Genomic DNA, 27,586 nt, shown 5'->3' on the forward strand with positions numbered 1-27,586 from the left:
TGTTTCTTAAAAACATCAATATAATTCTTTCCTTAGTGCCCTGTTGTTCCTTCCGTTCTATTACATCACCAAAAAATAGTTCCACTTCATCTGTTTTCCACGAATTCCGTTAATGGCGACTAAGGTATAGGCTAATAAACTTGGAATTCTTCTTGTAGGCGATGGGCTATCAACCTGTCACTATTTGAATCTCAATTCCATTATAAAGTGATACAGCTGAACGTAGCCTCCCGTTTTTACAAGACTTTTGGCTCTGCCTACCCTGCAATGAATATAGACGTGATAATATGCATGTATGCTTTTTAAAACTACTTATCGATACCGAATTTAACTAAGCGATTAATGCGCACAGCCCTAAATAAAGTCTATGGTTAACATATCTTATTGCCATATCAAAAATTTTCCGAAAGTGTATGCTAAATTAAAATAGTGCTATTTTCTTTTATTTAAATGGGTATCCCAACTAACAATAAAACATGCGAAAGTATGTTCGTCAGTTTGTTTTCCTTTCACGCGTTATATAAATAAGTCTAAATATTCTTGAAGTTTCGCGTTATATACGCTATTTAGAGTCTGGAGATGGACATAGGGTAAAAACTATAGTTCCAATGGGATTTGCAAAATAGGTGGAGCTAAATTGTTCACTTTTTGTTATTATCAGAAAAGTTGTGCACATTTGCAAAACACGGACGTCCTTTCAGTGTAAATAACTACTACCTGCCACCGCTTTGCCAAGAGCGTACCGACAGAAAATAAATTATTAGGGTAAAAAATAATACGATATGGCAACATACACACTTCCGGTTCCTACCGTCGGGCGGGCCGAAATGCCGTGCAACACCAATCAAATCATTTAGATCGTGAATGTGTGTGGGTGACATCGAAACATTTCGTGCATTTTGCTTTATCCGCGTAATAAATTATTATTTGAATTAAATGAATTCTGACTGAAAATTAATGGCTTACATCGTCCATAAGTTGAATTTAATGTGCGCGTGAAATAAAGCACTGTACAGTAGTATTATCATTGATTTATCATACAAGACTTTATTGACTGGTGTGAAATAAATATATTTTTGTGTAAAAATGACCGCGTCTACGATGATCGAGTTGGAGTCCTGGATAATCTACCAATGTGTCCTAAATGAATGCCATGTGTCCAGTTGTGAGTATTTGTTAAGTCTGCTATTTACTAAATTATTTGTATGAATGTACCCATTAAATAAAAATATTGTAAACTAATAATTTGCACCAATCAAAACGATGATATTATTAATTTATTTAATAGCAATACGTTCCTCATGTGTATTAAAAAGTAACACGGTACATTATTATCTGTACGAGTACTTAAACCTAACTTTGTTGACAAAAATGAGCAAGTAATAAATATTTTTCATTAAAGGTATCGTGTACGGGTTAATAAAATGTGCTATTATATATAATTATTTTATAATTTATTTCATATTTCGTTAGGACTAAGCTGAACACTACCACATAGTAGGTAATAGCTACATACTCGTAAGTGAGTAGTTATCTAGATGTTATTTTGTTGTTTTTATTTGGTAGTACCTACTTACGTAGTTACAGGTACATCTTTTTGTAAATTATCCCTACCATATTACGCAGGCTAGGTAGGTACCTATCCACCACAGAAAAAATTGCACCTATATGATAGGTATTATAAATATGATTTTTTAATTACCTATTAATATTTTTAAAAATGTGGTAATTATTAGGTATACCTACCTGCCTAGTATCTTGTAAGGCTAATCATTATCAACGAAAAGAAAAATATCTACCACCTTATTGCGTTAGTACGTAGCCTACTTTATATTTGTAAATAACAATACTATGGAGTCTTACTGTCTTGTGTAAGTACATATACGATAATAACTAACAACTAGGTACCTACCATACGTATAACTAAAAAAAAACAACCAAAACAAATGAACCAATCAAGTGCATGGCATCTGCCTCTATCTCCGGCGGCGTCTCAATTAATATGAATTGCATCTGATCTCATAAACACGTGCTTCATGTGGGTTATTTTAAGAAGGGAAAAATATTTGTATTGTTACCGTGTGGTTTCCGGCACCAATAGAAAAATTATAGGACCACTCCATCACTCTCCCATGGATGTCGTCAAAGGCGACTAAGGGGTAGGCTTATAAACTTGGGATTCTTCTTTTAGGGGATGGGCTAGTAACCCGTCACTATTTGAATCTATCTATCTTAAAGCCAAATAAATAGCAGAACGTGGCCTATCAGCCTTTACAAGTCTGTTGGCTCTGTCTACCCCGCAAGGGATATAAACGTGATTATATGTATGTATAAGAAAAAAATTACTATAACGAAAGATTCCAAGTTTTTAAACCTTTCCCTTAATTGTCTTCTACAGTCGATTCCGTCGTTACGTAGAGCTGAAGGGTGCGACCTTGTAGGCGAGCCCCATACAAGGTCGCCCTAATAACTATATTATTAACTTGAAAATTAGGTGTGCGTTTACTTGTTCAACAGCTTAAAAATAACTGAAATCGATATTTTAAATATTTGATGACCAATCATATTGGATTCTGGTAGGTATCGATTCTGAATTTAAATAATTGATGCTCTTGAATATCGGGAAAAGTGGCTTGTAACATTCTTCTTGTTTCTTCCTATCAGCTACATTCAGTCGGTGTGTACGCGTATTCGCTCATTATACTGCCTTTATTTTCTACAAAGGGGTAATCTTTTTTACTGACTGCCTCCCGGCTCTTCACAGTAACAATTTAGTATTATGATACGATCAATTTGTGGAGTTAAATTATTTGTCCTACAAATACCATCACTACAATAATAAGATTTCAAATTTGCTGAAACTATGAATGAAGAGCGGAATGTACCATCCTAAGCAAGGTCGTTCAAACCTCCCCCATTCGCCCGTTTGCGTGGGCCCTAACACATCCTTGCATTCTTGAACGTGTGATGCCAGCTTTATGACCGTTCCCAGTAATGAAGGGACGGGGCTGTGGCGTCTTTATTTATTTATTTCTATTTTTTTTAATTTAATTTAATTATTAATAAATCTGTAAACATATTTTTAAATGTTAACTTGTGGTTACCGGCATCAATATAAAAAAAATTAATAGGACCACTCTATTTTTTTCCCATGGATGTTGTAAAAGGCGACTAAGGGAGAAGCTTATAAACTTGGGATTCTTCTTTTAGGCGGTGGGCTGCATCCTGTCACTATTTGAATCTCAATTCTATCATCAAGCCAAACAGCTTGAACGTTGCCTATCAGTCTTTCAAGACTGCTTGCTCTGTTAACCTCGCAAAGGATACAGACGTAGTTATATGAATGAATATTTATAAATAACTTTGTTTATTGCACGGCTCTGTCTATCCTGTAAGGCATGAAGATGTGATTATGTGCAGATATAAATAATTTTAATCAAGCGGTTTACTGCTTTTTACTTGATTAAATAATTGCGCTACAGGTAAAAAATACTCATTCTACTGGTCGTTAGTAAGAATATGAAATTTTACATTTAGGATGATTATATTCTGCGCTTTTGTGGAAAAGTCTTACCAATATAAAATCCCCTTTTTCTCTTACTTATTTACCATTTCAAGCAGTCTTTTTATAATCAATCTTTCTCTCGTGATTAAATTACAAAGGAATGATAGAATGAATTTTAATAATTGAATCTCTTTACAGTGCAGATATTATCTGTCAGATAATAAATACAGTTAAAGCGAAGATACCAAAACAAGTAAAAAAGTTAAGTAAATAAGATCAAAAAAGTACAAAATATAAGGCATATTCACTGTGTACGAAATTTTATGAATAATAACAGTGAACTCCTTACAATATTTCTTGCCATTAAAAAAAGTCTTGGCATACCCGTCGCAGGCGCAGGAAGGCAGGTGTGCAACCAGCTGTTTCAACGGTCGCGTGTGCCCCTACGATATCCTAAACAAACCAAAAAACACCCTTATGATCATCAAAATACAGATCAATTTCAAGAAAAATATAACTTGCATTATCCTTTGTACTTACAACCTCGCTTATATACCAAAATAGTCCTTATGTTGCTTGAAATACAGATGAAATGTATGATGAAATTTGGCAAGGTACTGATAATTTTTCGACGTTCCGCTTACATACAAACTATTACAAACAGACTTTGCATCGGAATAAGGCCTGTTAATTGTTGTTAACCTTTAGAGCCTTCACCTGCTTAAGTTCTTATTATAGTGTTAAGTGCAAGTTAGAAACATAATTATTATGTTGATATTGTCCATGTTACGCTTAAGCTAGCACAAGTGACTGACTGACTGACACCAAAGAGACACTCTTTTGGCAATATTGATCAACAAAAAAAAAACAAGTAGCTAAAACAAACATTGTAATTTGTCTGATCTAGATCATTAGAGATATAACAGAAGATCTAGATATTCTATTGAAGATCTTCTAAAAAAATTGCTGGCTAAATGACAATATAAGTTTTGTCCAAAGGAAATAAAAAATCTCCATCCTATCATCAGGCCATACATGAAGTTGAATGTGGTCTTTCAGTCTTCAAGTCTGTTGGCTCTGTCTACCCCTAAGTGATAAGGAAATTGTTGTATAAGACAAAATTAAACAAAAGAAGCATGTCGTTGCAAAATATATTCTTTAACAATCAGACCAGTTATTCATATCGCTCATGCATAATATCAAGTGGTTTTATCAACTTCGACATCGAATGCGTTCTTTGTATTACAATTATAATAAACTCATTGTCACGCGCCGTATAATTCCTAATGAATGATTAATTATACATATTTCATTACGTACAAATGACAGGACTGTACTCAAATGATATTAAACCAAATTAAAATTTCATTTAACAATTGCATTTATCATAAACTCAAAATAACATACATATTAACTTATTATCACGTCTATATTTTTTGCGGGGTAGACATCGCCAACTATAGAATTGAGATTCAAATAGTAACAGTTTCCCAAGTTTATAGTATAAATATGAAAATAACGTGTCTACAGAATAGGCCATTAAACTCCACTCCACATATCACCATACTTAATTGTAGACCTCAAAATTAATATTACCTAACAACCTGTAACGCCACTTAATTACCCTAGCATAAATCTTATTTTGATTCCGATGGATATTTCCGACTTGAGGGCTTTAAGGACGCCAAAAAAAAATTCCACGCGGACGAAGTCGCGGTCACAGCTAGTATAATGTAAAACCGCCTAAATCTAATTTAAAATTCATAAGAGTTCATTGTATTTATTAATCCCACTCATTCATCTCAGCTGCTGAATATTGGTTTATTTATAATGCCGATTTATATTACAAATTAAATCAACTAATAAACACTATAACCAGAAGTGGAAACGCCTTCAATTTAGAGAATTAATTGTCCTTATTGCATGAATTAGCAACTGCTGACTGAGTCATACCTATTCTATCATCACATGAGCTTGCAAGCTATTTATATTGCAATATCGGGAACGACATGTTATTTACTGAAATAAAGCCATTATTGTCATCAATATTTTAGTACAGACAGTATATTTAGAAGTATCTTATCTATAAATTTTGTTAAATTGAAACGGCAAATCTTCTTGAACTTCTTTTTTCAATAAGGTGCACGTTTTTGGGTTCAGTCCAGATCATAGGGTTAAGTTACTAACACATACAAATTGGTTCATTTTAATACTACTGAAGTTGGTTAATAGCGATGTCTAATGAATTAATAAAAAAAAATAGAAAATAGCTAATAACGGTTTCATAATTCTCATAAGAATATAAAAACATCAGGTTAATAGCAAAATATCGAAGAAAAAAATTAAAATAACCTCATTAGCTCTAAAATTCTGGCTTCAAGAATACAAAAAAAATCTGTTTTAAATTCACATTCGCTATGAACAAGATTTTTGTAACAGTAATAATAACGGTCCTTAGTTTTTGGTTGGTACTGTGACTGGACTGCGTCTGCGCCGGTTTTGTTAATTGCTCATTCTGATGGCGATTCCACGAAATTGAACCGGGCGATGAGCCATATTTGTCATGTCATATAACGTTGTTTGGTAAAACTCCTGATGAAATTCAGCATTTTTGTAGTTATGAAGGAATGGTTGAGATATTTTTTTTTATATCTCATGACATTTTTAAGTGTGCATCGAACTTATTCAGCCATATTAAAATACTGATATTATAAATGCAAAAGTGTTATTATTTGTCTGTCTTTTATGTCAAAACCACTGAAACGATCTCCAATGAAATTTTGCATATCTATAGTGTGGAGTACGGAGCTATAGCAAATTATAAAAATTTTGAGATAGGTCCTTATTAGTGAGCAAGATTACCTTCAGAAGAGCAATATCCTGTTTGGTTGTAGGTCGAGAGCTAAATATTTAATTCATTTTTAATATGAACGTTTCGTATTTACGTAATATTATTCCAAATTTCCCAAAAGATCAGTTAATTGCTAACGCACTAAATAATTTCGTATCACTTTGGTTAATAGTAGTCTAACGATGTTCATAGGAATTAGCCGCGACTTTGTTTACGAAAATACTTTTGCTGTTTATATTTTTCTATTTTCTTATTGGTGCACTAAAGTGTTTTACTTACATATAGATTACTTACCTTGATCCATACATAAAAATTTAATAGTGCCCACCCAGACAAAAGATTTATATTTCCTTTCCAGACATAACCTTGAATAATGCTGAATCATAGGTAGATCTGAGTGAAAGAACCAGTGTTGCCAACCTTAAACTGTAGAAAAGTGTAGTCTTATTTGAAAGCTGTACCACTGTTTTCCAGACGTTGGGGTCTATTTTTTATGTCTTCCTTTTGTCGTTTTAATGTTCAAACTGAAAACTGATTTAGCATCGGAAAAAACTGTAGATATACCTACCAGATTAAAACGTGGAGTTGGCTATGAGAAGTGTCACGCAAGTACCCGCATTCGCAAGCTCCTGTGTCTTGTCACTTTACATAAGCAACCTGATATCGTATGGTCACCACAACGACCTTTGCAATATGTCAAGATCGAATTACCATCCTCATAATGACGTACATATTGGTTCCGCAATGCATCCCAACAAATAGTATAAATGCGAAAGTGAGTTTGTTTGTTTGTTTGTTACTTCTTCACGGGTTATTTTCTAAACCAGTCTTCTTTATAAAATAATATAATAAAATTAAGAGTTTGGAGAAGGACGGATATACCTACGGGTACCTTTCATCCTCTTGGGATTTGCAAATTGTATTCTTAGCCGCGACGCAAAATCGTTGTGTCGCCTTTTGTAAATGTCGTTAAATTCGTCGTTTTTTGTAAATTTAATTTGCGCCAAACTCACGCGGGTTATGCTGCGGATAAAGTCTAATTTCATAATAAATTAATAATGTAAGATAATCAGAAGAGAGGTAAGAGATTCAGAAGTATATAACATATATTTATGAATATATTTTCATTTCGTAATGATTTTATATACCTTCGTTTCACTGCAAAAGAGTCACTATAACATCAACATCCCTGAAGCTTAACAGGCGCGTGTCAAAGTAAATATACTGAAGAACTTAATAAACATTTCCTCGCATGCAGTCAGGTAAAGAATTTCGAAAATAAATTCACGTGGGAGTAGCAAGTTATTGTATTGATCTCTAATTGGTTATTTGACCTTTTGAATAAGAAATCAACGGCGTTCTAAAAGTAATGATGACGTACAAAGTTCTGTAATAAAATTTTATAAGTGCGTTTATTTTCTTAATCAAATTATATTTTCTGAATATTTCTTGGAAAAGAATTATTCAAACTCAATTTCGTTTTGTCGGTTTTAGATTTCATATTTTTTTTAATATTGATATTTCGTTCCAGACTTGGAAATAGTTGTGCAAATTATTGGGTTCATTATATTATAGGAAATGAATTAACTTTTTTACACCTGGCAAAATGTGTAGAAGGTATATAGGTCTGAGAAAATAGGAAGACTGCAATTCATATAAGTAATGCAAAGCAAAGAATGCACCTATTGTAGTTTTGTGCTTAATTTTAAAATTTTAAAATGCTAAGTTTTTATTTTCCTTAATGATTTTTAAAGGTTTAATGATTTTTAATGTTTTTATCAGTTTTACATATCGCACCCCTGGTGCGACACTGTCACTTATGCAAAAACACAATTCAGGAGAAGCATTTAAAACTTTAACATCCCATAACATTGTCATATTTGAAGATTTTTACAAGATGAATAGCTTATACTGCGCGGTAACTATGTGTACTACAAAAGTAACGTTATCGCACCAAGTTAAGGGAAGCATTAGGAGAGTTATATGTAACTCATTTTTGCAATTTTTGCATAAGTGACAGTGTCGCACCGGAGGTGCGATATTTATTTATCTTTAAAAAAGTATAAGAAAATTTGTTAAAGTTTTTTTTTTCACGATTTGTCTCCACAAGAGTTAGTTTTATTTTTAGAATAGGAAGGAAATGATCCAGTTTCCTGTGGTCACGATCCTGAGTATTAGTCAAAGTTATTATAACATGACGTGTTTACTTTGAGTAACCTTTTGTCAACAATACATCCGTTTGTAGGTGTCGAGTCATTTATATGGTGGACTCAGTAAGTACCTTAGTGTGAATAAACTGAATTTTTAAATTCATGATTTAAATTTTTTTTTGTTGTTTTTTATATGACATCACGAACATAATAATTGTCTTAACTTTATACTTTAAAATACCTACATATGTTGTCTGCAAATTATTTTTTTGATTTGGTTCATTACTCTTACTCAACACATTATTTACTCTCTTCGCATCATTGTCAATTTGTCCCGTATACATTTATATTTATATCATTTAAATTGTCCCGCCATTGTGATGCGTTTTGTTTTATGGCTATTTCTATTAGTTTTTTTGAGCATTTACTGATTTAGAGTCGGACAATGGAACAATGTATTTTCCATTAACTTACTTAAAATATGGTATCGTTGGGTTTGCTCTCCTTTGTAGCTTACTAAATCTGTATGAATTGTCCCGTACTTATTTATTTATTACAACTAAAGTTGCATCATACGAAACAAAAGTTATATGAACATTGAACAATATAAGTTATGCTAACTTATGATGTAGTTTCGTTCATCAGATAAGTCGCTCAAGCCTCAACTTGCCATTGTCTAGCTTCTCCCACGGTTTTACTCGTCTCTCGAAAGTGGAGAGATTATTTTTATAAGTAATATTTACTTGTCTCTGGGACAAGTGAAATCTATTGGAGTAGATTAAATAATCACATTTTGATATATTCGTAATAAATAAAATTGAAAGACATCATCATTTAAATTACTAGTATAATTTAGTATGTTAATTGTTAGCTAAAATTTATGATAGTGTGGTTACTATCATAATTTTTCAATTTAAATGTTTGTCATAAACTACTTACAATACTAAAATTCACTTTTCTACTACTGGTTCTTCGCAAATCCCTCGGGAAATATAGATTTTACTGGGATGAAAGGTAATGTCCTTCCCCAGACTCTTATTTATGTACATGAAGATTGGTTCCGTAGATACGCCTGAAGATGTAACGAACAAACTTCCTCTCTCATTTATAATTATAGTTGGTATTATATACTAATAAATAAATTTTTTTTTAAGTCCAAATTTAGCGATCGCTAAATGAAAAAAAAAATTTATCTAACTAGCTGTGCCCGCGACTTCGTCCGCGTGGAATAGTTATTTTGGGCATCATTGATCATAGTTCAGGAACAATCTCAGGAGATTAGCGCGTTCAAACAAACAAACTCTTCAGTTTTATAATATTAGTATACCTAGATTAAGTAATCAATGAACGAAAGTGTCGCCCGTTAACTACAGGATTATATTTCCCACGAAGGAAGCGGTTGAAAAAAAAGCTAAAAGATTTCTTCTTTTATTGTACTTAACGTAAGGAAGACAGCTTTTGTTCCTGGAAGACAAACTCGGCGGATAAAGAACTGGGAAGTGGGATGAAAGTCTTAGTAACTGTTCCCTGATGCATTGTGAGAGGGTAAAAATCATCTAACTTGTGCAATTAAGCCGCAGAGAACTTTCTTTATTGTGATAAAGTTTACTTTTTTAGTTTGTAATGTATTTGTGATTTTATTGGAAAATATTTTTATACATTAGTATAATTAACATATTCAGTACATACACATACATACATACATACACGTTTGGGTAATGGGGAATTTTTATTTTTTAATCTCTCGGGAAATAATGCAAAGAATAAAATTATTCTGATTTTAAAACTAAAATCTGTTTCGTTTCATTGCACTGGAAAAATTGAGTTATTTGGCGATGGCTTCAAACCCAATGTCAGTTGTATTCATATGGTTTGGTTTCGTATATCTCCGCCTGGAGCCTAGGGTCACCCTTGAGAGTGTCAGCTACTTACGAGTAACTACACGGGTTGACTATCTCGTCTTTCATGGCCTTGTTTAAAGGGAACAAACTAGGTTAAAAAAACTAGTTATTTCAACGATCCGGCTTGATTACTGTTATTGTGTTTTTGTCCGTCGGCATCCCGGGAACCGGAACGGCATCGGCAAATCGAATATTCTCACGCATCCGGTTTTGTCTGCACAATACGGCGGAAACGATCGAACGCCTTTTGTCGAGCTACATGTTATTGGAAATATTTTGTGGAAAACGGGTAGAATCATACATACATATATACATATAACCCCTTACGGGGACGACATAGCCAACAGTCTTGAAAAGACTGATATGCCACGTTCAGCTGTTGGGCTTAATGATAGTATTGAGATTCAAATAGTGACATCTAGCCCATCGCCTAAAAGAAGAATCCCAAGTTTATAATCCCTTAGTCGCCTTTTACGACATCCGTGGGAAAGAGATGGAGTGATCCTATTCTTTTTTCAATTGGTGCCGGAAACCACACGGCACGGGCAAAATAATATTTTTTTATTTACGTATCGTCATATTTTATCGTCGTCAATATCAAAAGAAAGGAAAACGTGCGAGATTGGACTAAAATGAAAGTGAAGGCCTCTTCAGTTTAATTTTAGTCCAATTTTTAAGAATTGCATTATTGTGATTTTTAAATTTTTCTACAGATTCAAGTACATATATGTGTATGACTTACTCTAAGCGGAATAACCGTTTGCGGAGTTAGATATGTATCTAACTCCTGCGTGACCTCTCGTGACTTGAATTATAGAATTTGATTTTCAACATTAACGGAAATAATGATTTTCTTATATACCGTCCGCTAATTGTAATGGAAACAATTTCCACGTGAATCGATGTGTTCACGCGTTACTAAACACTGATCAAAGGAATTAATCGCATTAGTTCATTATATGGGAACCATTCCCTGTTAGGATTCATTTGTCCTTTTTCTAATTGACTGGATATCCTGGACCTCCTACATCATCACAGTAATCAGGAAAGCTCATAAAAATTCATAATAAACACATTTAACATCATAAACGGGAACGTTTGTTTGTTTGTTACCTATTCATGCTTTATCTACTTGATTTCATGTATATTTTCATGAATAGATTGTATACATTTCAACTTGAGAGCACTGAGAAGGACATAGGTTACTTTTCATACCAGACAAAAGTCATATTCCCGTAGAATTTAGGTACGCAAGCAGAGCCGCGCGCAATGGCTAGTTATTTATAATTTTTCGTGTAATTCAAAACATTAATGTAATCAAACCGCATTCGATGAATAAACAAGGCGCAAACGGTGTAGTGTTACAAAACATTTTTTCCACTGTGACTCACAAAGTTACCAAAGTCAATAATTGAATTTTCACTCTGCAAGGAGTCGATTACATTCCCAAAAAACATTTAATATGATGCTACGCGAAATTAAGAACTTATTGGTCAAAACTAAATAATTGCTTCAGTTAAATAAAGCTTAATGATTTCGTTTTGGCATAAGCACATTTGGCAGCTATTGACTGGCATCTCTGAATACAGTCGCTATTTAAAGAAAACACACGTATTATCGCTTATTCCTTCATACTAATACACTCACTAGTAAGCTGTAATTTTACTAATATGTAACATGATAACTAAACTGCGATTAGGTCATTGATGACTCAAACTTAAGGTATTGTATTTTTTAAATGGCCGTTGGCGTGTGCGCCTTGTTGTGTTGGCAATGCTGTGCTGACGTTACAAAATGAGAGCATGAACCGGTTTCTAAATTCAAATATTTTTATAAAAATAAACGCCTGCGACACGTTTTTCTGAGTATTTTACCATGGCTGCATGGGCTTTAATTCCTTTTGCCTTTTCTCTCGAGTAACCGCTTTTAAAAAACCATTGTCACTGTAACCTATCAGTATTGCGAGAAAAATTACTTACAGCATGCATGAACTTGTATGCATATGAAGTGGTATTAAAATTGTACTAAACTAATATTTTTTTCTAAAAAAAACAGAATCTTAAAGACAATAAAAACTTAATTACTTTCCATAATTGCTGTCTAATAAACACACGGCATTTTTAGTAATTATCTACTACTTCAGTAAACTACCGAGTATAATTAATTTTATTTATAAAAATAAATTTAATTACGATTTCACCAAACAATATATAAATTTTGTTTTCCTTGATAACGTCGATATTTTTCAATTGTATTCAAATAATGTATGTCTTAATCGCATAATCATAAAAATCTGAAATTTGTCTTAATACTCCATCTCGATTCGTTTAAATATATTTATACTTATAATATAAATCTTTGCGTTAATTATAAACAACAAATGAAGAGAAAAATTAAAAGTTTTACAGCATATTGCACGAAGCGGCTGCAAGCGGTGTCACATCTGGCTGTAAGCCGCAGGGCGTATTTTCTTTTTTTTTTTCTTTTTTATTCCACAATGGCCACAGTATCCGCTCCAGCACGGAGCAGATAAAAGGATTTTATATATAGAACGAGGAAAACGGATAACCGCATCGTTCTAGCTAACTTGTGGTTACGCGTTGGAGTGGTGTAAACAAAGCAGTTTTTTTGTGATATAGTTAATGGACTATACTGTTTTGACTAGTCGCGTTGCTCTTTAATGTATTTTTAAAAATTAACTAGCTATGAGTGTGTTACGGACTAACAAGAACATGCGTTGCGTATTATCTATTGCCTAGCAGTGTTAATTTTCTTTTTCAAATACTCCATCTTTTTGTATGAAGGTACATAACAGGATTTTTTTTATATTTAAAAGTTTTGAAAACAAACAACAAATAATATACTAATTACAATTTATAGTTTCTTTTTGAGTTTATTGTTTTTGCCTACATTTCGTTCAGGTTTTATTTTTATTTTATTTATGATTTACGTTTTTTTTTACAGGAGCGGCAGATATAACGAGTTTACATATTTCCCGAGTTCCTTTGAGTTTCCTCCATGGTATCCACTTGTAAGTTTTTTTTTATTTTTTTTAATTTATTTGTTTTTATTTCTTTCTTATGTTTTATTTATCCAATATATCCGACCCTTATAATTTTTAAACCATCCCAGGCGCTAAAGATTATAAAACAGCCAAACACCAAGTTCAAACTTGTACAAAGTTCTCGGTTTCATTATCGAAAATTGATATTCAAGGTGGGAATTTGTCTTCCGAACTGAAGAGAGGATCGATTGACTGGACGTCTTCACAATTGATATTTTAATGCGAACACTTCTCCACATGATCATTATTTCAATTTAAAATAATAACATGAACAATGCGATTTTTACAGAATAAGAGAGATTCTTTCCTGTCCAAAACCATTCAAATATTTCCAACAATTTCTGGCTCTTAAAGTGTCTCTTTTCACACTTCAATCTCCATAATTTTTGGACAATGTTCCCAGTAAATCGTTTTCATCTGACCATGATTAAAAGTATAATAAACCTCATTAAAAAAAAACATATCACAAGCCGCCATGAGTGAAGAATCGTTTACTAAAGATGGCACTGGCTTTATCGAGCGATGCCTCCCTTTAAGGACATATTGCGCGGTAGTCGCCAAGGTAACCCGGTTCCTTGCGGAAGAGACAAGGTCTCTGTATGCACTACTAATGTGAGGATTTGTAATTAGTGTGCAATATGTGACATTCATCATCTGAGCGACTTTAATGGCGAGGAGTTATTGATGCCAATGGAAATGTTATTAATTATTTTTATGTATTTAATAAGGGTGATCTTTTAATTTATTTATTAAGTAGGTAATCAACAGCATTTGAAACATTACAATAGAATATTATTAATCAAAATCATAAATCGAAATTTGATGTATTGAGTTTCTTCCATTAAAGTACCTACCTTGTGGTGCACGGCACTTTAATAGAATAGGACCACTCATTCCCATAGTATTGTAAAAGGCAATTAATTAATGGCTCATAAACTAATTTCAATATTGAAATCAAACGTTGACATATTTTTTATAGCTGAATGTTTGGTTTCTTTCCCCCAGCCTCCCCGTCGTTACAAACACCCTGGCCTCATTACAATCTCGTTTTACACCCGTGGCGTTTAGTTCCCAATTCCCGGAGTTACACAACTCTAGGGTTGAGCCTTTAAAATAATTTTGTAAGCAATTCAAGTTTAGAAAAATAAACCATTTTGAGATTGTTCGTTGTTATTTAGATAATAAAACTAATTTAAATCCAATTTGGACGAATGAAATAATGATTCAACAACCTCAACCAATCACAGTTATGTGTAATATCGCAGGGTCAATTTGTACACTCACAAAAATTCAACACTAGGCAGTCGTACAAACATGCACAAAATAATTGGGATACGAATTAAATAATTAAAAAAACCTTTACGCAGCTGATATGTTCATCTATCTCTATGCCAAACTTCATCAATCTCCTGAAGTTTGTTTTCGAATTAATAACAAACAAAATAAAAACAAATCACAAGTATAGGAAATTTTCGACTGTAATTATTATGATGCCAACCCTAGATAGGTTCGCAATCGCAACCCGAAACTTACGCGTATTCTAATATCGAAATATCAAAGAAAATGGGAGCAATCCGGTGCGAAGGCCGTTGACACCAGCCCGGGAATACTCTGTACGGTATCGATGTATTATGACTCGATACATCGATCAGATTCACAACATCGATCAGTGACAGGTGAGTGCGTGAGTGATCGCTCTTGGTTACGCGATTTTGGAATGATAAAGACATTTACGTGTGTTACATGCTGTTGTGGTGTGGGAACATCGTGAAGAAACCTGTACGTTCAGGCATTCCCCTGAAAAGCTTGAGGAGGTCAGACGGGAGTCGCTTCGGACTAAACTAACTTGTTCAATCTAAGATGGAGGTCAAAGGTTTCATTCCAGAGAGGTTAAGATCAAATCAGCACTAACACGAAGAGGAACATGATGATGTTTACAATTTACTCGGTTCGCTTAGAAATTCGCCAAAACCAAAATTAATTCTATCACCCAAGCTGTTTATTATTCTACATGATTCGCAAGGGTTGTAAATCCTGTTCTGATTGGCATCCACGTGTAACGTAACAGGAATAGACACGGTAAGCGAAACACGTCCTGGACACAGGTGGAACTATTGTCTTCGGTTAAACATTTAAAACATAACTAAGTATTCGTTTTTAGGGCTCGTACATACATACATATGGTCACGTCTATATCCCTTGTGGGGTAGACAGAGCCAACAGTCTTTAAAAGACTGATAGGCCACGCTCAGCTATTGTAGCAAAGCTAATTATCCCAAGAATAAGACTCAGTCACATTGGGCTGTATGATTTTAAATATTAGTTAAGGAATTGTGATTCAAAGTTAGTAACAGATCGCTATCCCATCGCTTAAAGAAGAATCCAAACGAAACAAACATAAGGGAACTCAGAGAAATGATGACGCGACATACATCTTTTTCGGAGGCAGACATTACTTAGTTCAACTTGCCACGATCCATGCATGCTTCTTTAGCTTCATAACTATTTATCAATCTTTTATGCGATCCATCAGTTTAAGGTTCTTCTGGCCTGATCTTTCAATAGATCCCCCATTTGATCAAGGTACATTCGTTTTGGCCGTCCCTATTTCTAACTATTCCATTAACCTGCTTTCATTCATCTCTTCCATATGAATAAACCATCTTAACATTCCCTTGATGACACATGACACGAAAAAGGGAATGCGCCCGCCTTAATTCTATAGTCTTCATCGTTTGAGCCTTAGTACCATCATTTTGGACATGAATTGACGTAAAAATGATAAGAATTTAATATTCCTATCATACAATTTACAGCATTTCCATACCTAGCTGCGTTAATTTATGTTCGGTTTCGGCTGTGCATATTAATTAGTTGTGTATGGAAAATATTGAATTATTTATCAATATGAAAACACGACCCATAGATAAGGATTGATCCTTATAGGAAACAGTCGTAAAATAGTTCTGAAAAGGATATGAGGTGTGTGTTTGAACTCGGAAAATGTAATTCCATTTCCATTCAGGAAGCTGATTGTGCCTTTAGTTAAACACATCTAAAAGCTAAGATACATAGATATAATTATAATTAATAAATTTAATTTGATTTTATATTGTAAAATATAATTTAGGCTTAACATGTAATATACATAGGTATATATATTGTAACGGATTTTCCGACCAATATTAATTGCAATATTATCTTATACCTACGTGTTTTAGTGTATTAGCAGCAAAAAAAAAATAATAAGGAAGAAAAACCCCTATAAAAATGTAATATACCAGATTAGACTGGTTACTGAAAGGGCCAATTTCCTAATGTATAAAAGTTTTGGGTCACGCCGTCCCCGTTCTCCCGCCGAGGTTCTTGACCTTATAATTCCCCTTGACCTTTCAAATGTTTATATTTATGTATACATTGACCTCTGTACTATCCTTATGCCGATTTTACCTTTGTTCTCTTCAATTTGTGTTTGTGTTCATTCAAACTAAAATAAAAGCTATAATATGATTTCTGAGAGTCTGATCAATGTCGCTCTTGTATTTTTAACTTAGCACATAATATGTGCCAGTGATACTAGCAGTTTTTCTTTTTACTCCTAACTAGTGAGATTTCAATAATATTACATACTATACAAACATAAAATCACGCCTCTTTCCCGGAGGGGTAGGCAGAGACTACCTCTTTCCACTTGCCACGATCTCTGCATACTTCCTTTGCTTCATCCACATTCATAACTCTCTTCATGCAAGCTCGGCGGTTTCGGGTACTCTTGACCTGACCCTTAACCAGGACGTCCTTAATTTGATCAAGATACATAATAATAATTATAAGTAGCAATCTGTTATTATCCTTCATTCCGTAATTTATCCATCTACTCGTATATATGCTAAACTTTGCTTTGTACGTGATGTGTCGAGTAGATAAGGCAAGGAACAGGTAACTAACTATTTACTAGTTAGTATTAGTACTATTATAAGTATTACTTTAATTAGTTTTTTATTTATGTTAAACTAGCTGTGCCCGCTATTTCGTCCGCGTGGAATAGTTATTTTGGTTATCATTGAAGCCCTCAAGGATTAATAAATTTCCCTGTATTTTTCACATTTTCCATTATTTCTTCGCTCCTAATAGTTGCAGCGTGATGTTATATAGCCTAAAGCCTTTTTCGATAAATGGTCTATTCAAAACAAAAATAATTTTTCAATTTGAACCAGTAATTCCTGAGATTAGCGCGTTCAAACAAACAAACAAACAAACTCTTCAGATTTATAATATTAGTATAGATTATTCTGCTTGGTTCACTGGATCTAGGCTTAAATTACCCTAGACTTAAAACACGCAGATTACATAGGTATATTATTATAAAGTTAATTATCTTAATTCATTTTATGTTACTAATTTACTTAATGAAGATTCATCTTTAGCTTAAAACAAACTAAGCGAACTATTTACTCGTCATTATTGGCATTCCTTTCGAAAATCAACATAACTATGAAATTCATGTAATGTAATTATTCTTGTTGTAAAATTCACATGTTGCATGTTGAGAATTCCAAGCCAAACAAGCCAACCACTGAATAAATGGGAACATTTAACGTTGCACGGCACTGCACTCCAAACATTTGTTCAGAACAGAATATTAAGTGCGTCTGCGATATAAATGCAGAGGGAAACGGAACGACCACTGCAATATACATTGCTTGTATTTTTTATGAAACTACTTACAATGGTTGTACATTATCTTCGATTTGAAGGTTCAAATCCTACCACGGACATTTTGGTATGTGCCGATAATTCTTCGCCGAGTTATGTCCACTAAGTAGGTACATATAGGTATGTTATTGATACTTAATCGATTAGTTTAAGCTGAGGAAAACCATAGTGATGGAGTCGTAGTGGTGAGGTCGTAACTATGATTAAAGCCCCGCAGCGTGGCACGCGCGACGCCGTTTCTATCGCGCGAAAATCTATCGCTGTTTCCCTGGGCTAGAATCTTAATGGTTTTATACATATCATTTTCAAATATTTGGTTTAAAACTGAATATAAACAAAACTTATTTCATGAAATGGATTTTTGCGTAGGAAAGTTAGCAGCCTGTCACTATTTGAATCTCAATTCTATCATTAAGCCAAACAGCTGAAGGTGGCCGATCAGTCTTTGCATACCAAGGGATACATACATACATACATAAAATCACGCCTCTTTCCCGGAGAGGTAGGCAGAGACTACCTCTTTCCACTTGCCACGATCTCTGCATATTTCCTTCGCTTCATCCACATTCATAACTCTCTTCATGCAGGCTCGGCAAAATACCAAGGGATATAGACTCAATTATATGTATGTATGTAAAGTTAGCAGATGCAGCTACTTAATTATGTTCTTATCTTCATCTGGTTATTCGAGCGATGACACGGCCTAGAGCTGATCACTTATACAGCAAATGTAAGCGTAATGAGATTGCGCGGTGCGAATAACGGGTCACCCACAGGCTGATGTCAAGGAAATAGCCGCGCTCCGGTTATTACAGCCTTGGTTGTAAGGACCGGCCGATATTAGATTAAACACATACATAATGCCGTGTGGTTCCAAGCACCAATACAAAAAGAATAGGACCACTCCATCTTTTTCCCGTGGATGTCGTAAAAGACGACTAAGGGATAGGCTTACAAACTTGGGATTCTTTTTTAGGCGATGGGCTAGCAACCTGTCACTATTTGAATCTCAATTCTATGGTTAAGCCAAATAGCTGAACGTGGCCATTCAGTCTTTTCAAGACTGTTGTATGTAATGACTGTTGGCTCTGTCTACCCCGCAAGGGATATAGACGTGACCATATGTATGTATGTATGTATGTACATACATAAAATCACGCCTCTTTCCCAGAGAAGTAGGTAAGTATTATATCTTTCCACGATAACTGCAGATTTATTTCGCTTCACCCACATTCGTAACGCTCTTCATGCAAGCTCGTCGGTTTCGGGTACTCTTGACCTGACCTTTTGCAAGGATGTCCCTGATGTAATCAAGGTACAACAAGGTCTTCTCACTCCACGGTTCTTATTCACACTCTCCTTGTAAGTTTTTAAAATTTATGTTCGAGGTAGGGTACCATAATTATAATTTTCACTTATAGGCTGATTTCATGAAAAAAGCGGTGTTGTTGAAGCCTTGGTCGCAAGGACCGGCCGATATTAGATTTCTTGCATACAGGGACGGTGCTGAATACTTTGTTGGGAATTCGCTTATGATGTTTATTGAAGGATGTTTCTAAGTGCAGTGCTCTTATAGTTCATGTCGTGGTATATTTTTTCGTTCAGTACCATAAAAATAGGAACAATAATATAATATGAAGGTACTTCATATAGTTTTTAGCGACAGTGCAAGAAGCCAGGAGATTTTGGCGTAAAAAGCAATTGGCACCTTTTGTAATATTTTTATATATATATATATATATATATATATAACCGCCCATTCGACCTAATATCAAAGTGTACTTACACTAAAAGTATAATAACATTTGGTCAGACACCAATCATTCCGGAGATTACCGTAACGAACAACAAACAAACGCACATTTCTTAATATATATATTGAGCCAGAAATCTGGCGACGAGGATCGTTCACCCGAGCCATAAATAAATATTGGGATAAGAGCGACTATTTAAACGTTTGGCGACTGACAAACATGTCCCAAATCCTTTCTTAAGGGTTACTCTTTGGAAGATTCTAGAATTAACTTAATTAAGAAGGAAATAGGCGCACATTTATCAAGTGAATGCTATCACGCTGGTCTGATAGCGACGTAGATACATAGTGAGTGCCAGCTGCTTCTCTTCCCGTTCAAATTGTAAAAAAAAACAAATAAAGATGTGTGAACTTAGGATTCTTCTCCCAGGCGATGGGCTAGCAACCTGTCACTATTTGAATCTCAATTATTTAGGCCATAGGGTTGATGAACGTGGCCTTCCAGTATTATCGAGATTGTTGACTCTGCCTACCTCGTAAGGGATACAGACGTGATTATATGTATGTACGTAGATTCTAGAATTCTAAGGTTCGAGTCGTCCTTGGTGAACGAAGGCGAGTAATGATTGCGAACAAACAAAATAAACATCAGTTAATTGCATATTGGTTAACTTGCAAATTGATCGATTTCTTTAACGGCGCTCACTGCATTTCTCAGTTCATTATGATGGTGATTTAAATACTAAACTAACAAACGAATTACGTATTTTTTGTCTGTCTAGAGCTTTCTGCAATGTGTGAAATTCGGAAAGAATTTCAGAAGAAATTCTGAATGTAATGTAGGTATAACGAGGAGATATAATATAGAGATTATCAGTAGAATGTCATAATTAATAATAGTACTAGCTAGTTAAGTTATTCGTAGGCATGCAACATGTGAAAAGAAAAGAAAGAGGAAAAAAGAAAGAAAATCTCCGGGAAAGAGGCGTGATTTTATGTATGTATGTACCTATGTAACATGTCTTACGTCACTACATCTTTTTATATATAAAAGCAAAAAAAAACTTACTACTTTTCACACACCTCCCTACCACTCACACATCCCTGAACAAAAAAATCTCAAAAACTTCTGAGCTAATAATAAATATAAAATTTGGCAGGAAGAATGATTTTAACTGGGAGACGTCCGGTATGTAAAGGGTATTTTCGTTTAACGCAGGCGGAGCCGCGGGCACTCTCTAGTACATATACTTATTACACTACAAAACATGTAACAAAAAGTTTTAGGCAGGTTATTACACTGTTTGGAGGCTGTTTCTAAATTACGTTTAGCAAAAATTTTGTACTGCAATCTTATCAACCTTGTTTCTTATTTCAAAGTGTTAATTTGGAGCTGACTTATCAATGACAAAAAAAGGTGTTCTGTAAGGGTTACTTCATGTCAGCCAAGAATTCTCTTATTTCCACTTTGTCTGAAGCGGCTTGGCTATGAACCGGGTCGGTTGTTAGCAAATGTCAAGCGTCTTGTTATGAGCGCCGTAATGAGATACGTCAGCTGTTGCTGCCTAGTTTCTGAGATTCTATATCTTATTTTGTATTTTGAATTGAAAATTATGAGGGATGAATCCTTTTCACTCTTTAAAAATGCTTCTTTGTCAAAATGGTACTTGGTTGCTAAAAGACTTACGTCTTGTCTGATACTAAAGTCTATGAGTTTACTGCAACGAAAAGGTTCGGTTAGCTAAATAAATTGATATTATTTATCATAGAAGCCTAGAATCCCAATCTCAACTATGCCAAAGAATATTATAAATGCGCAAGTAAGTTTGGATGTTACCTCTTTACGCTTTAACTAACTACTAAACCAATCTTCTTGACATTTCGCATATATGATTTAAGAGTCTGAAGAAGGACACAGGTACCTTTTATCCCGGGAAAAACTTCAGTTTTCACAGGATTTGCGAAAAACCTGTAGTCTTTTGTAGGTGACGGTAAATTCGCGCAGGCGAAGTAGCGGATAAAAATAAATGACGTTGTAAGCCTAGAAATTTGTTGGCGAAAGTATTGCGAGTCGCGGGAAAAATAATTCTGGGATCTAATAGATAAAGATAAGTTATCTGAAGTTGCGACAGAAATGGAAATTAAGATTAACGGCAACAAGTTCGTGCCATCTGTATCGGCAGAATTGGTTCTGAAGCTGAAGCAACCCAGAATGAAATAACGAGGCTACAGAGCTAGCCCGTATTTTAATGCTTACATTATGAGAAGAAAGGCCAGAAAATGTTTAGTGTTAGCGCAGCTCATTCCCTCGTGATAATGATGGAAATATATTTGCAGTATGCGCTACATCATATTAAGTTATCAACTTAAGTTTTGAACTTATTTTAAGTAGATACTCTGAACAAATGTTATATTGATGTAAGACTTTCGACGATGTTTAAATAAAAAAGAAACTATAAATACGAGAAGTATAAACAAAGTAATTTTTTGTTACCATTTGTATTTTGTTTGAAGTAATTTTTCTGTACTAGTAAAATTTGTGATAAATCCCAACGTGGTTAAATTGGACAAGTCCGTTTGATTCAAACTTGTATATCAAAGTTACCTCCACAGGGACAGCTTTATTGGATTATCTGTTTCTGAACGCACGGAATAGGTTCTGAGGTTTTCTAAATGAGATTTTTTATACAGTGGATCGAATTAAACTAGTGGGCTAAAAGTCGCGACCAGACTTTTTATAATCGACTCTTTAAATCGTGATTTACTTTTATGCCTCTTGATTCCAGAATTAAAATCAACAAAAGTAGGTTAAAGTTATTAAACTCTCGTAAATACAGAATTCCAACGCAGTACTAACTGTTCATATTAAATTTTAAAGGTTCGTTCCTCAAAAACTGTAAACGTAACTCGAACTCTATACCTACTTAATCCCTCTAATCTATCTGTTTGAAAAATACAAAAGAGCATATTACCCCAAATTGTTATCGAGATAAAAACGTAGACCAATTCGTTATTCATTGTATACTTTCACTAATGAATGTAGCTTCCAGCCTATTACAGCTGTGATCCGGCTCGATTACACTCATTACATAAAGTACGGTATTGTAATACGTCCACGGGGACTCTGTAATATTGCCGCGTAACCGTGAGATTGCTAGGCGTCGTAGATCGCTGAGGTAGAATACTAATAGACACGAAATGTAGTTTGTATACTTATTCTTTTGACTATAAGGTTAGGTTTTTTATGTTATCGTAGTTTTAGAACGATCAAAAGAATAAGATAATGTCGCATGTTTAGTTTTGAATCCCTTTAATGCGGAAGACAATTTTTGCGTTCCTCCTGACGACAACAAGCAAAGAACGTAGGTACGAGAAAAGCTAAAGAAATCCCCATTTTAAACTAAGTAGCCTACTTTTAAATAAGGCCGAATTTGACTATCTAACTTGTGCTATAAAGTCCAGACGCGGTGGAACTGTAAACATTGGCGTCGCCACAGCAAACATGACCTTTATTGTTCACTGCACCTGCATAACAGGGGTTTGTGGAATACTTTGATGGCTAAGATGCAATTTTACTGCATTCTCACTTCGACTTTATATTTTTGATTGTCTTTTATAAGAACCCCAAATCTCATAAGTCGAAAAATCTGAAAACAGAGAGTACCTTTACAAGCTATTGTTACATGATCGCATTATGTATAATTATATTTTTTTAGTTCGACCCCACATAAAGTTCTTTGTCAGAACTAATGATCGATTGGTAGATAATGCTTCTAGCATTAAGTCCGTAAATTGTGCTATAGATACATTTGTATTTTGTGCAATGAAATTGAAATTAATAAATAAGTAATTTGTGTAACCCTCATATTTTTTTATCAAAAATGAAAATGTCAGAAAATGTTACTCGTATCACATGGTCTTCAAAGATAATACTGAGGATTTTACTCTGGAAATGTAGGTCGTCTTTGACGTCGTACTGTCTGGTACATCATAAGGGTCGGGTGATATTGACGGGTAAATCGGATACTCCTTACGAGTATTACGGTATATTTCAAACCCTTATTTATCCTTTAGCATCATATTTCTTATATACTGCGCAGTAACAGTGTTTGGTTAATAAACGGATAAATATTCCTTTATCTTTTCATGACTTTAAGAATATTAATAAAGATTGTTGCCGTGTGGTTCCAAGCTCTCTAGAATAGGACCACTCCTTATCTTTCCCATGGATGAAGTCCCTTGTGGGCGATGGGCTAGCAGCCTGTCAATATTCGAATTCTCATCAATTCTCAGTATTTCACCTCGGTCATTAACCAATGACTCTTTTTCCGAGTTATGTTCATAAACTTAAGTGCTTACTGATGCTCTTACGGTGAAGGAGTACATCGTGAGGAAACCTGTTCATTCAGCTAACTAAATGTGTAACCACAATTCAATATGTGGTTACACAGTTGGCTTCCCTAGCGAAGGTCAGATGGGTGTTGCTTCATGTAAAAACCTGAGTCACCCAATTCTGGAACACGGTCAAAAGGGCGCACCCTGGGCTTCAGAAAGGTGAGGATGTAACTGGGACTTGCATCAGGAGGAAGGAGATCCAGGGTCCAGATGTTTCTTTGTGTTGGTCTATTTTAAAGCGTATTTATCAGGGTGTACGCGATCGATATGCTAGCGTGTGACACGCGAGGCCGGCTGTGTCAAGTAAATATGGTAAGCTATAGATATCGTGTGTGTAATAACAGAAGGACAACTTCGGATATTGCCAATGCTATTCTAAAACTATTGGATTTTGGATGATAAGTTCCAGATAAATCTTTCAGGATTTATCTGGAACTTATCATCCAAAATTTTAAAGCTGGGGTTTTCCAGAAATAAAGAAACCTATGTTACTTTTGACGTTTTGCCTGCGTCTAAGCGAAACATTATAAAAATCGGTTCATTCGTTTTGAGTTTACTCATAAGAAATAAATAATTTCTCTTTATAATTATGCGTATGGAATTGTAAATATAAAGAAAAAAAATCTTTGAAAAACTTGATGATAATTGACTGTCCTTCAAAATGAAAAATATACAGTCTTTTTAATATGAAAAAAATAATCGCAATCGCATACCTATAAGAGACTAGGATTTTTTTGTCTGTGGAAAGTAAAAGTTATCTTTTGCGACATTACCATTACCTACGAGACTATGACGCCAAAATGGTAACCTTCTGATTCACTTATTCTGTGGCACTCTTTCAAACTTGTTCTGCTAGCAGGGATGCGTGTGACGAGACAGTTTACGCTGTTTATTGCTATATGGGGACTTTAAACGGGCCAAAATATAACATTACTGTATTATTCGTCTGGTAGCATGACTCGCTGTAATGATTTTGGAATAAAAACCTTAAAAATTGTTATAGCAAAGTTTTAAAATTATTTTGTGGGGTATCCAACTTCTATGTTCACGCGATGCTTTCTTTATTGCACTTTTATGATAGGTCGTGTGTATGATATTTAAGTGGTTCTGCCCGCAATTCCATTTTTTATAAATTAACTTATAAAATATGCAATTTTCTATAAGAAGGTATCTTGCAATTATCACACGATACACAAGCAAAATGTATTATGTTAAGAAAGGCACAGGTTCGAATCCCACCTCGGCCATTTGCCAATGACTATTTTCAAAGTTATGTATATTAGTTTGAATAGTAACCGATGCTCTTACGGTGATATGATCGATCTGATATAAGTCAAGGTTTACCTGCAAAGGTTGTGGAGGTCATCTGACCTCCGCTGAAAACGCTCTGAAATCGTTTCGTGTAACAACAACCTGATTCACTCGATCCAGGATCCATGATCAAAAGAATACCCCAGGGTCCTCTCCAGAGAGGTGAGAAAGAAGACACAAGCAAAATACATTCCTTTCGCATCTTGTCTGCAATATTTACCTATATCTTAAAAATTAGTGGACAGAAATTATTGTTTTTCGATGTAGCCCAATTACTTCCCATAAAAAATGTAATAAATACATGAATAACGCGATAAAAGTCACTTATGGTATGTCGGTCAATCTAGCGCAACTCATAATACCATCAGATTAGTGTCAATCAATCTAAGGCATCAGGTTAAGTGTATCGTCACGGCGCACGCTCAAATTCACCATGTCGGTTCACAGAGCACTGCACAGGGCGCTTGCTCTGTGTGTCGGCTATCAGACATCGCAGCAATAAACTAAATAACCCTGTTATGGGTTAATTTGTTCTAGTTTTGTAACTGTTCAATGAGAATTAATTCAAACTAGCCCTTACTCCTGGCTTCGAGACAATTGGTTGGCTTAAAAATGAAATTTTGTATCAGGTCGTTTGCCATCACAAAAAAATTGTTCCAAGTTTCCCAGCCTTTCTTTTAATCTACTCATTGAAGCAGATGACACACATGTTTTTTTCCTCGCTACAGACCAGCATGGAAACAATCCTAGTTACTTAAATATCATAAAAATGGATCATGATATAATATGGATCGTTTTCTTGTATAAGACCTATTAAGGCGATACATCATAGATTTTGGGTCATTTTCACTTGGTTTTTTCTCATAAAATATAACTTGCATCGTTTCAATATTTTTGGATATGAAAGTAAATATATTCAATTATATTTGTGGAAGATGAAAACACGATTGGAACAAAAATACTCGATCAAAAAAATTCAGGAACACAAGTCTAGATTTCGATTATTTATCTCAAACTATAAGGATTTAAAATTTGAATTTTGTACCAAATTGAAGATCATTAAAAAATAATAACTTCTGGAAGATGAAATTTCGATTGGATGTTTTGTTTAGACGTAATTAAACTAAATAGATGAAAACAGGAATTAAAATTGTTGCGACAATAGTACTGGACAGTAGAGTGTTGACACTTTATCTCTGTCTCATTCCTACACGACCGGGTGGGATAAAGCGCTATCCTTTGTAAGCGTGCCTTCACTCCGCGGATCACATTCTCCGACGCAGGACCTGTGCCAATCGCTCCGAGCGTCGTTGAAAAATATTCTGCGAAGTATTTAATTTCCCACATTCATTTTGTTTGAATTTATTTCTGTACATAATTGTCAGCTCAGCTTATTGAATTGTGTCGTTGATCTCTGAATCTTACGCGTCGCTTTTCCGCCGGACGGGGTGATATTACGTAGGTATTTAGGATCGTGGATTTTGATACTTTTTTTGTTTTTTGGTACTTTCTGAAATATACCTATTATAGATAGTTTAGGTTAGTTTTTAATACAGTTTTTTTGTTTCGTTTAGTGTAAATAGGTGTATAATTTTACGTCATGATAGCATGTTAAATGTTAGCATGTTAAAAAAAAACCTTGAAAGAGCTTCCCATATGGGACAATTAAGATGGTGGGTACTAATTACACTTACTAATAGATAGACATATAGATGCCTACTGAGATTTTCTCCGCAAACACTGAAGGTGAAAAATATTTCATTTGATACCGGCTTGTGGCGGGGCGGCAGTAGGTAGATAGATAGATAAAACAACAACAAACAACAGCTCCGCCGCCGTCGGTTATACTGTCACTAGTTGTTGCCCTGGTCTTTGCCTACGGAAACAGTACTTTTTACTGGATGATTGTTCTGTCTTTTTCTATAGGTACTTACTCCTAG

At 34.5% G+C, this 27,586-nt stretch overlaps 1 protein-coding gene across 1 annotated transcript in view; it reads left to right on the plus strand.

The window, feature by feature from the left end:
• Positions 1-865: 865 nt before the first annotated feature.
• The window catches only part of LOC106129107 (tumor necrosis factor, alpha-induced protein 8-like protein 2 A), a 47,537-nt gene continuing 20,816 nt past the window's right edge, over positions 866-27,586 (plus strand). The window contains exons 1-2 of the mRNA XM_060948549.1: positions 866-1,165; positions 13,372-13,438. Coding sequence (XP_060804532.1) covers positions 13,426-13,438 — 13 coding nt within the window. The 5' untranslated portion in view covers positions 866-1,165; positions 13,372-13,425. The remainder of the gene's footprint in view (positions 1,166-13,371; positions 13,439-27,586) is intronic.

This window comes from Amyelois transitella, chromosome 16 (assembly GCF_032362555.1).
Source record: "Amyelois transitella isolate CPQ chromosome 16, ilAmyTran1.1, whole genome shotgun sequence".
NCBI lineage: Eukaryota > Metazoa > Arthropoda > Insecta > Lepidoptera > Pyralidae > Amyelois > Amyelois transitella.